The sequence below is a fragment of the Phoenix dactylifera genome, chromosome 1 (genome assembly GCF_051530095.1).
Source record: "Phoenix dactylifera cultivar Ajwa chromosome 1, Ajwa_hap1_PhDact_Kaust_v1.1, whole genome shotgun sequence".
NCBI classification, from domain to species: Eukaryota; Viridiplantae; Streptophyta; class Magnoliopsida; order Arecales; family Arecaceae; genus Phoenix; species Phoenix dactylifera.
This window is the reverse complement of record NC_143190.1, coordinates 67,926,950-67,938,909: the sequence shown is the minus strand read 5'-3', so window position 1 is coordinate 67,938,909 and position 11,960 is coordinate 67,926,950. Positions and strand designations below refer to the sequence as shown.

Sequence of the window (11,960 nt, the reverse complement as noted above, 5' to 3'; positions counted from 1 at the left end):
TTTATAAAGTATTCTACTATATTGGATGATAGAAAATATTGATACTTCTTACAAATAGCAGCAAATATAAAAATAGCCTTCGTAAATTACACAAGTAAGATTTATAAGAAAGTGACACTACAAAATAACTGATATCTCCCGACGCTATATTTGGTCTATACCGACGCTTTTAAGCGCCGGCGAAGTTCTCACCCACCCTCCCCAAAGCGTGGCTCCGACGTCGGGCAGGTGGGCGTGGGGCCGGTTTAGGCCGACGCGTGAAGAAAGCGTCGGCGGTCTATTCCGACGCTTTTAAACGTCGGCGAAGGTGGCCTATGCCGACGCGTTTAAGCGTCGTTAGCTATGGCGTTAGACGACGCTTCCAAGCGTCGGCAAACTTCAAAGGCGTGCCAGTTTTCCCAGTGTTGTGCCGCGCTTTTTCCGACGCTTAAGAGCGTCGGCGTAGGTTTGCCGTAAGCCGACGCTTATAAGCGTCGGCAAACTTCAAAGGCGTGCCAACTTCCCAGTTTTCCCAGTGTTGTGCCGCGCTTTTTGCGACGCTTAAAAGCGTCGGCTAAGGTTTGGCGTTAGCCGACGCTTATAAGCGTCGGCAAACTTGCTTTTGCCGACGCTTAAAAGCGTCGGCAAATGAATTTTTTTTAAAAAAAAATATATAAAAGTAATTTTTAATACCCTGTACACATTAAATTCTAACAAAACAAATACACTAAATCACATATATAACAAAATACACGTCACAAACAAGAACTTTGATTACATTCATATTATAATATTTGATTACATTGTACTTCAAAAACATTCTAAAAACATACAAGTCAAATTCCTAAGTACACAATCTACCATGTATTTTCCCCCGGTCAAACCAGTAACCTGTCAATTGCCAGTTCCTATTAATAACGCTCATCAGCGTTGCAGTCTTTGCAATGGGAAAAGATTGTTACAATCAGCCACTCCCAAGCGAGGCTCAACCACAAAAATTTACATGGTTTCCATCTTCTATAGACAAATTACTCTTATCTTTGCCACCTGATACGTCAAGTTAGTGTTGTAGATATTGGAAGGTCAAATGCAGTGGGAAATCGGAGACCAGAGCCTTTGAACTTTGATACAGGGCATAACCAACAAAAGATGTTAGGCCCTAGTACCTGCAGGAAAAATTGATTTGAAGTTAATCAATAGCGTAATGACCAGATATCAGATATCCAGGTGCATGATCTCCCCTGAGCTCATATATATAAACAGTCAAACATGAAACAAACTTGTGTTGCGCACTTTAAAGAAGACACATGATTTAAGGACCAACCAATGGCTACCCTTTAAAATTAAGCCTTCAGTTGGAACCATGATAAACTTGTAGCTCAAAATACAAAATGCCTTGAAAGCTAACTAGCCTGAACTGAGAGCAAGTGCAGTTGTAGTGAAGCAGAACCCTTAATGTTTAAAGAGTGAAAGAAACAAGGAAAGAAGTCATCTAGCGTGCACAACATCTTAGTTAGAAAAGATCCACATAAGAGTGACCGTCCTCTTCTCCAATGTAAACTTCACAGAACCATAAAATAAAGTAGATGCTAAGCAACAATAACAAAAGTATATGATTGAAATAATGTTGACCTTGAAAGTAGCAATAGAACATATCCAAGATAGGACAAGCAGGGATTAATACGAGTGAAAAATGTCTATGCTATCACCATACCAACAGACATCTGACAGACATTTCACTTTTGAAAAGGTTTGTCTTCATGGTGATGACTTCGGAAAAGCAAGGACAAAGTCAGATGGTTTCAGATGAATGTTGTGTTACAGGAGCACAAGCAGTTAACAATAACTTAAATATGAATCTTTATATCGAAACCTACAACTTACTCCGACTATTATCAACTCTCTGACTTGGAATATAAAACAAACTATAGTGAATCAACAAGAGAATTGCTAAAACAAAGATTACCAACATACTAGAGAAGCAAGGAAGTTTATAATGACTGACATCTTTACAAAAGGAAGTTTCGGCAAGATATGTATCAAGGGTCGGCATCATCATCTCTACGAGTAGATGAAGTATCATCAACCTACAAGAAAAATAATATTTTAGAAACTAAAAATACGAAAGTCATCACGCTCATACAAGAATACATTATAATTACATAAAATATTCAAATAGATTTAGTTATGTACCGGAGGAGCAAATCTCTGCAAAAAGGATGAAATATGGTCAAGCTGGTCCTGCAAAGATTGTATCTTCAACTCTTGGCTTTGCTTCAACTCCGCCATATCAGTCATATGACTCTGCCTCATCTCCTCTATCCTTGTCTCATATGACTGCTTTATCTGTGCCATCTCTGTCTTCAAACTACAAACCTCTGCAGTGCTAGTACCTTGTCTGGCATCTTGGGTATATCGGCTCACTGCAGACAGCTGAGTGGGGGTAACTCCGATACCGTAACCCCTCACGCGACCATAACGTTCTGGGCCCATCAATTCTGCATAGACCTGAGCCTCGACGCGACTGGCCGCGTCGGATGATGATGACTCCCCGACGCGCTCTGAAATGAGATTTGTAGCTCTTTCCTATATCTCTCTCAAAAAAATAAACAGTCACATTAATAATTTAAAGGAAGTAAAATTAATAAAATAATTATGATCAAATAAAAAATGAATACATACAACTATATCTCTCGACTCGTCCCGGACAAAGGTGCCATCTCGGTGAGTGTGGGTCATCTTATAAAACTCTACCTCACCAGGCTCCCTTCCATGCTCTACTATCTACACATACGGAAAGTATATGGGCAAAACTATATATCATGATACGTGCTATATGTTAGTAGAGTTTCAAATAGTTTCAAAAGAACTTACGAATTCATTTCTACGTCTCGCATAACTCTTCGAGCCTGAAGTATGAGGAACTGCTTGAGATGCTCGGGCAGCTCTACCAATATTAGAATATGTCTGCCAAAATAAAAGCACACAGTATAATATGATTCAATGTATATATTTGCAATCTATATTAGTAATAAAGATAATAGAAGATATTGAAACAATATACATGACCTGTCCTCTTTCAGAAAACCAGTAGTGAACAAGCTCCCTCCACTGCTGAGGGTATACATCAGGAGGAGTCACACGAGCAACCTCCTCCTCTGTCATACCCTCGCGCTTGAAGTCCGTCTTCAATTTTGCTTTATATTCTTTCCATTTACGGTTGAGGGACTTTAGCACCCAATCATGGCTCTCTGGAGGGAGTACAAACTTACCCTACAACAAGGTACAGAATGTTATAATAATATTAAACCTCTAAAATAAAATTATGGTACAAAGCAAATTAACATACAGAAGGTGTCGAATTAAAAAGAATAAATTCAATTCATTACCTCTATAAGTTTAAGAAGCTCAACCTTATACGAAGGAAGCATGTCATTCCACTTCGTATAGTTGAGCGGACACAGCTGACCCTTGCGTGCAACCGATCCTAAAAAGCTTGATAGTAGACTTCCAGCTCTATTGATGGGCTGCCCCAATTCGTTGCATCGGATGATGATCTTCTCACCCGGAGGAAGCTTCCACACATCCTTTGCTTGAGTGGGTCCCCGTCTCGTCCTCACCGTCCCTTGTCCATCTATTAAAATTAAATAAAATATGTCTTAAAAAGTTGAAGACAAATATGAACATAAAATATGAAATATTTTATTGAATTACCCTGGATCCGGAGCTCATCCTCCGGGCAATCAGCAGGAGGCTCGCGCTGAGATCCTGACTCGTGCTGCTGATGCTCACATGGCTGCTGGGACTGATCAGAAGTAGATCCCACCTGAGAATGCTGGAACTCCACATCTCTAAATCGTCTCCCTCGGGGCATATTGTTACCTGGTATGCACAAAAAAGAATCAATATTTGGTTAAATGATAAATTTATACTAAATAAAGTTCCATTGCCAACTTGTTTGGCACATGCATTCTCTGTGTTTGTACAGGATTATGAGTCGTGCTTGATGTAATATCTATTGTAGATGAGAGATGCCTAATGGTACACTGCTAGTTTCTATTGTAGAAGCGATCCTAGAAGCTTCATTGCACCTAACTCGTTTCTATGAGCTTGCTTCAGAGCAATCCCTTTGTGCAACCTGTACCATCTTCAACATTGAAAAAGTCAAAAAAGAAAAAGAAAGAAATTCTGAAAGAAAACACTGAAACACAAAATGCTTCAAAGGTATGCAATCTGTTAGAGAAGTTTTAGGTCTGGAAATTATCTTTTATATTTATTATCTGTTCTTGATATCTTCAGGGCGAGGATTCAGCTACCACAGTCCATGACATATGGAACGAAAAAGGTTCTTTCATGATTAATATGCCCAGCACTGCTTTATTATAATTACCTAATGTTGACTCCATTCTGATCTTTTTATCCCCCTTCAAACTTTGCAGGTGAAGTGCGTGCCAAGGCCAAAAAGGTGAGACAATCATATCTCATATTTATGATCTGATGACTCGTGAACAAATAAATTATTTAAACATTTAGTACTTCTGAGGAAGCCTAGAGTTACATGGCTGCTCGAAGCATGCAATTTCCATCTAGGAAGTCCTTAAAAAATACTACTGAAGTGAACTTAAACAACGTGAAGCTTTTCATGTGGTCTCTGTCTTCTTGCATGCCATGAGATGTTTTCCAACTAAAGGAAAGTAAAATTAATTTCAAATTTTAAGAAGCGTGAGGTGATTATTCACAAATCATATTCCCTCCAAATCAAGTGAATCAACCGAAGATAACCCAGATTCAGCGAATTAACTACAAAAGATCGAATGGAAACCCTCAAAGAAGACCAAATAATTCCCAGATTCTGAAAAGTGAAGAACAAATTCATCAAGAAATCCCAATGACTTCAAGTCAACTGCACCAGCCAAAAATTAACCAAAATCCAACGAATCAACCACCAAAGGTTGAACAGAAATCCTTGTAGAAGGTAAACAATTGACGAATTCGTCAAGAATCCAACATTACTCTGTATCAACTGACGATAACTCAAAATCCAACAAATTAGCCAAGAGACATCAAGAAACCCTCAAGCGCTCCAATCCAAGCGACTCGAGCAACCGATGATGGCCCAAATCTAGCGAATCAAGGGCTAAAGATCGAATGCAGAGCTTAAATGAAGCATTAAAACTACTCAGCTACACAAGAAAACAATGAATTATATATATATATATATATATAAGAAAATGCAAATAAAATAACCAAGGAGAAGCCCACCCGGGAACCGACCCTATCTCGGACGAGTACCGGCGGCGGCGAGGGCAGCTGGGGCCGCGGTCGCGCAGTCAGGATCGAGAGAAACAGGGCGCTGCTCTGTTTATCCAAAGGAACAAGGGCTTGGGGGAGTCCACAAGAGAGGATTGTGTGCTTGTGGGGCGAGACGCTGGGACGCGGCATCCGATCGGGACGAACACGGGATTCGCCCCCTGTTCCACTGTTCGGAAAACAAAACGGCGCGCAGCTAGGGCATCGACCGAGAGAGGATGGGCAGCAGGAGGAGGAGGAGGAGGAGGACGAGCAGCAGCAGGAGGAGGAGGACGAGCAGCAGCAGCAGGAGGAGGAGGAGGAGGACGAGCAGCAGCAGGAGGAGGAGGAGGAGGAGGAGGAGGCTTACCTCAGAGGAGAAGGAGGAAGACGGCAGCGGGGAAGCACCGGCTCGCGATGGAGGTGGGAAGTCGGCGCGCGCACAAGTAGGGCATCGACCGAATTTTAGAGGGGGCTAGGCGAACGGAAGGAGGAAGACGGCAGCGGGGAAGCACCGGCTCTCGATGGAGGTGGGAAGTCGGCTCTCGATGGAGGAGAGGGGGCTGGGCGAAGGGTTGGAGGGTTTGATGTTTTCTAACGACGCTTTTATGCGTCGTCGTCTTTTAATCTTTTCCCGACGCTTTAAAGCGTCGTTGTATGTAAACCTTTCCCGACGCTAGAACAAAGCGTCGGCAAAGGCTGGAGCTGAGCCACCCTTTCCCGACGCTTTCCCCTAGCGTCGGGATAAAAGAGTCGGCAAAGCTCATATTTGTTGTAGTGTGATAGATGTACCATCCTCTTATCCACAACCATTAGACTCGTAAGGAAGCAATTTTGTTATAATAAATGATAAGCCCATTCTGGCTCCATAATTTACTACCAAAAAAATAAAAAAATAGCTAATGGTCGATATTTAGTTGTATGGAAAAGAATTCTTTACATTAAATCATGAAAATATAGTTCTTACCAAAAAAAAAAAAAGAAACACAGAAAGTTTTGTGTCATTATATGAGTCAGCTTCATAAAAGTTGAGTGGTTAAATGTGGTCATCCAACTTTGGGTATTTTTTCCTAGAAAACTGCACACACTAATGATAAGTTTATGTCCAAAGCTTCATTTGTATATCTATTTGATTACCATAGAATAATTGGATCGGGTTTGTTAAATTTTTAGGTATCATTTACTACTCGAGGCATACCTGATCAAGGAAGAAAAGGGGGGAAAACTATCCATTGTATATTAATATATAGTAGTTGCACTGGACATTTAGATATAAGCAAGAAGCTTGGCACTAGGAGGCCCACAAGTCAGTGGAGTCTAAGTAATGTGCATAATTACTACAATTTTTATGATACATGCGCATATTAGAAATTGGAATCTAAGGAAATCGTCAATAATTTTGGATCCCTATAAGTGGATAGAATTATCTAAAATATGATGCCATGAGACATGGAGATCATTGAGTAATAAACACATATTTGGACTAGATTTGATGCCTCAAATAACAACATTTCTTCAAAATTGCAATAAATTAAAGATAAGCTCTTTTGATTATTTAATAAAATTCACCAGAAATGTTTGATGTATTCTAGTCAATATTTGAAAGTATCTTAAATATTGTCTGACTATTTAATCCACTTTCATTGGAGCAATTGTAGGGGTCTTTTTTTGTTTTCCTTTCTCAATTAAGTGATAAATAAATATATGCTTGCTTTATGGCTCACATTCATAAGGGTTCACTATAAAAGCACTCTGGATATTGTTGTATTTTAACCTACTTCTCTCCGAGCAATCCGGAGGTTCTTTCTTCTTCTTCTTCTTCTAGCAATTTGTTATGCTTTCATAAAGAACCATTGCGAAAGCATTTTAAGCGTATTGGCTTTTCATTATATCGACTTCCCTCCAAGCAATATGGAAGTACTTTCTTTTCCGTAAATGACAAATTAACATAGGATTGTAGTATCATTCATATTCAAAAGTAACTAGTATGAAAGCATTATAGTTGTTATTTTGTCATTTAATTCACCTCCCTCAAAGCAATGTGGAGGTAGCTTCTTTCCAATAAACGACATTTTGATTAATTCACACCCCCACTCCCCCCCTACCCTCACAGGCAAGTGATAATGTCAATTTAGGAAAGCATATTATAGTTCTCATTCATGATGATCCACTATAAAAATGTTGTAAATATTATTTTGTCGTTTGATCCACTTACATCCAAGTAATTTGGAGTAGTTACTTTCAGTAGACCACAAGTTAATCTAGGATTGCATTATGGATCACATTCATGAGAATCCAGTATAAAAACATTATAGACATGATTTTTGTCAATTGATGCACTTCCTTGTTGATTAACATATAGACATGTTCATGCAGGTAAATACAAGAATTCTTTCAAAAAAAACCTCACAAGTTTTTCTTGTTAAAAAAGAAAATCAAAGACTAATAGCGACTTTTGTGTTGTCACTAACTAAAGAAAAGATCAATATATAAGAAAAATCATAGTCCAAAACTACATGCGTCCATGAAAATTTGAATATCCAATTTGAAACGTAATTATTTAAATTGAAACCCATATCCATTGGTTCCACCAAATTTCCTAAAATATAAGTGATTGACTTCATTTCACTTTTCTGCTTATTTTTCTTTTTACTTTTTGCTCTCCTCTCTCCACAATAGGAATTTTAACCAGCATGATACAATAAATGAAAATAATAGAAACATTTATTTTTTTTAAAAAAAGGAAAAACTGCATGTCAATCAATATGTTTATACACGTAATCTGAAAAGCTAAGTATGCCTGCTTGAACTCCTAAAAGATAAAGAAGCATCGATTGGTGGACCACTAATTCATAGCACAAATGTTTATGCAACAGTTGATATGCCACGTACTTTTTTTAACATGACATCAACCAAGCTCATGAAAACGGCACTTGAATGCCTTATATATATATAGGACACTGTCCCAAACTCAGCTTGCTAGAAGACGAAAGTTCTTGTAACCGAAATGAAACCACTGGAATGTCTGGAAACCAGTTGCTTCATCCATAGTGTCCCAAAACCAGCTAGCGCACTGTTGCCCACATAATTCAAACCCGCCTCCTTTCTGCTGTTCTCCCAACACAAAATTTGGCTGTTTCCACCTTACAAAAACAATATTATCCACTACATGACACTTCATTTCAAGCATATTATGCTGCATATAATCCAGAGATTAAGTGTTCTACTCTCTTTTTTTTTTTGAAAATTGTGATTAAGTGTTCTACTCTTTTTTTCTTTTTGAAAATTGTGATTAAGTGTTCTACTTGTCTAGGTTTATGTTGTCAAATGCCGGCAGACCATCACCTACTTCCGGCAATTTCGGCGCCATTGCTTTATTTATTCTCAATAAGCTTGATTAGACTCTCCCTCATCTTTCTCTACATGGGACAAATTCCCACAAAAAAACAGAGTTCATTTCTCGCGCCCAGCTGCTACTCTGAATACTCCCAAGTGTACTAAAGCATTCTCTCTCTCTCTCTCTCTCTCCAACGTGCCCGAGTAGCAAGTAGCTCCTCTTTCTTCACCACCTTTCCTTCCCGCCACCGACGCGTCCCCTTCTGCCCTCATTTTTAAGCAAAGCCGACGCCCCCGCCACCACGAGCACCATGGCACTGAACGGCAACCCATACTGGAAGCCACATTACAGAGCGTGGGGCAGCACCGAGGTCCATCTCACCTTGTACTCGGACTCGTCGGCCTCCGCTGACGATCCCAGGTACAGCAATTGCGTGAAGTTCACCGTCAAATGGCGCCAGCTCGTGCAGCGGGTCGGCGCTCCAACCCGATCTGAATACGAGCGCCGCCTCCCCCCGGGCCATCACACCTGGGTGGAGGACCTCGACTCCTTCACCAACCCCGAGCGCACTCCAACCTGGCGGGCCTTAGCAGCGAGCCTCGTCTCCATCCCTCACATCCGTCACGAAGCCCGCAACTTCATCGAGGAAACCATCCTCGTGGAGTCCCGCGACGCTGCTCGCCGGGCGGCCGCCCAGCGCCACCAGATAATGTGGGTCGTAGCCGACTGGGACATCAAGTCCCGCATCCCTTACTGGCCTCATGTGCAACACTTCGGCCGAAGGGACCGAGACCATGATGATCCCCACCAAGGAGCGGCCGGCAGCGGTGCCGGCGACCCGAATCTCGCGGTCGCCAACTTCATGGGTCGAGGTTCGCCGACGAGATGCACCGTCTGCCTTGGCGACCTAGAGAGCGGTTCTTTGGCCGGGTGGCTGCCATGTAGCCACGTGTTCCACCCGGTGTGCATTACCCAGTGGCTGCAGACCAGCAGGCTCTGCCCCATCTGCCGGCTTCAATTGCCATGAAGATCATGTCATGTGAAATTAAGAGAAGTAAAGTAGCAAATTCAGTGCGTGTTTCTTTAGTTTTAGTTTCTACGGTAGCTTTGTATGCCAAAGCACTGTGTGATGAAATTAAGATTTCTGCAATAAGACTGAAATAAGTAAAGGATGCTCTCTTTTTTTCTTTGAAAAAAATCTAGTGTGCTGTTTCTTGATTTCATGCCACCTCAAAACTTTTGGAGTATCAGGTTTGAATGATTATTGTTGGTCTAATGATCTAACGAGCATATGTAGATTGGATGACATGCTAGAACGAGTTGTGTCAAGCCTGCACATTAGCATGTAGGCAAAGAACCATGGCATATATACAATGACAGCTCTGTATACCTACATACATAGGAACATACATACATATGTACATATGTTTGTAGATCCAACATAGATCCAACAAGCCACACGTTATCGTGTATGGAAATATCATAAAAAAAGCAGTAAAATAAGCATGGCTTTTCTAGGGCTTTTCTAAAATGATCTTAGGATTTCATATTGTCGCTTGACTGACCTCCATTTGATATTTGTGATAATTCCTTAGAGTCAAGATCGAGTGAAGTATAAAATGATCTTAGGAGATCATGATATCGCTAATTGTCTCTTGACCCATCTCTATTAAATATTTGTGATAATTCCTTTGTAGCATGATAGATGGTGAATGTAGCACCAAGAATGGTTTAACAGCATATCATTTTATCGCTTATTGCTAGATCTGCCACCAGTTGACATATATGGTATACAACAAATTATGAATCTAGAGTCAAGATTGGGTGATGTTTAAGATAATCTTAGGAGATCAGGTTGTTGCTTATTGTTGCTAACCCTTCTCCATTTAATATATGTGATAATTCCTTTGTAGTATGATAGATAGTGAATGTAGCATCAAGAATGGTTTAACCGCAGATCATGTTGTCGTTTATTGCTAGATCTGCCACTATTTGACATCTATGGTATACAACGAATTATGAATCTAGAGTTGAGATCAGGTTAAGTATAAAATGATCTTAGGATATATCATGTTGTCACTTATTGTCGCTTGATCATCTCCATTTGATATTTGTGATAATTCCTTTGTAGCACAACAAATGATGAATCTAGCATCAAGAATGGTTTAACAGCAGATCATGTTGTCGTTTATTGCTAGATCACATATATGGTATACGACAAATTATGAATCTAGAGTCAAGATTATGTTAAGTATTAAATGATGTTAGGATATCATGTTGTCGCTTATTGTCGTCGATCCACCTCCATTTGATATTTATGCTAATTCCTTTGTAGTACGACAAATGCTGAATGTAGCATCAATAAGGATTTAATAGCAGATTACGTTGTCGTTTATTGTTAGATCTGCCACCATTTGACTTGGATGGTATACGACAAATTATGAATGTAGAGTCAAGTTCAGGTTGAGTATAAAATGATCATAGGATGTCATGTGGTCACTTACTATCGCTTGACCCAACTCCATTTGATATGTGTGACATTTTGTTTGGAGTACAGCAAACGGTGAATCTAGCACCAAGAATGGTTTAACAATAGTACACGTTGTCGTTTATTGCTATATCTTTTACCATTTAACATGCGTGGTATATGATAAATTATGAATCCAGAATCAAGATTGGGTTAAATATAAAATGATCTTAGAATAGCATGTTGTCGCTTATTGTCGCTGGACCCACCTCCTTTTGATATTTGTGACAATTACTTGATTTGTAGTTTTAGAAATGCTAAATCTAGCTTCAAGAATGGTTTAATAGTAGATCGCATTCTCATTTGTTGCTAGATCTCTTGTCATTTAACAAGTATGGCATACGACAAATTATGAATCTAGAGTTAAGTTTGGTTTAGATTAAATTTTCTCAAGTAGAATTTATTGAAAATTAGTGATATGCTTATCAAGTTTGCTTATAAGCATCCCTAGAATATCTGAATCCAGCATATCAAGTTGTCATTTATTATTGCTAGATCCACTGCCATTTGATATGTATAGTATACTATCGACAAATGATGAATCTAGAGTCAGGATTAGGTTAAGTAAAATTTTCTCGAATTAGATGTTTCGAAAATAAATGATATGCTCATCTAGTTCACCTTTTAATATATACATCCCTAAAATATTGGAATCCAGCATATTTTTCTATCGTTTATTATTGCTAGACAGTCGCCATTCGACATAAATGACTAGATATGTCGCCATTTGATGTGTATGGTATACGACAAGTTAAGAACCTAGATCAAGATTGGGTTAAATAAAATCTTCTCAAGTCAAAATTCTTGAAAATTAGTGATGTGCTCATC

The 11,960-nt window shown here is 39.6% G+C and overlaps 1 protein-coding gene and 1 long non-coding RNA gene across 5 annotated transcripts; one reads left to right on the top strand and one right to left on the bottom strand.

Moving 5' to 3' along the window:
* Window positions 1-687: 687 nt before the first annotated feature.
* LOC149768840 (uncharacterized) lies at window positions 688-5,841 on the bottom strand. 4 transcript variants are annotated; one of them, XR_016398166.1, is made up of 9 exons: window positions 5,254-5,841; window positions 3,694-3,861; window positions 3,369-3,613; window positions 3,049-3,252; window positions 2,854-2,946; window positions 2,662-2,763; window positions 2,173-2,565; window positions 1,954-2,066; window positions 688-1,145 (listed from the first exon to the last, which is right to left on the bottom strand). XR_016398166.1 is itself a non-coding variant. In XM_089926876.1 (9 exons), exons 2-8 carry the CDS (start codon window positions 3,851-3,853, stop codon window positions 2,019-2,021), a joined length of 1,245 nt encoding a protein of 414 aa, XP_089783002.1. In that variant the 5' UTR covers window positions 3,854-3,861; window positions 5,242-5,841; the 3' UTR covers window positions 688-1,145; window positions 1,985-2,018. The 4 variants fall into 4 exon arrangements, 3 of the variants coding, with proteins under 3 accessions (XP_089783002.1, XP_089783001.1, XP_089783003.1); XM_089926876.1 differs by having other exon boundaries at window positions 1,985-2,066; window positions 5,242-5,841; XM_089926875.1 differs by having other exon boundaries at window positions 1,985-2,066.
* Window positions 3,899-5,194, top strand: LOC149768841 (uncharacterized). The gene is made up of 3 exons (XR_016398167.1): window positions 3,899-4,203; window positions 4,279-4,324; window positions 4,419-5,194. It is a non-coding gene; the product is annotated as an uncharacterized LOC149768841 (long non-coding RNA).
* Window positions 5,842-11,960: the final 6,119 nt, after the last annotated feature.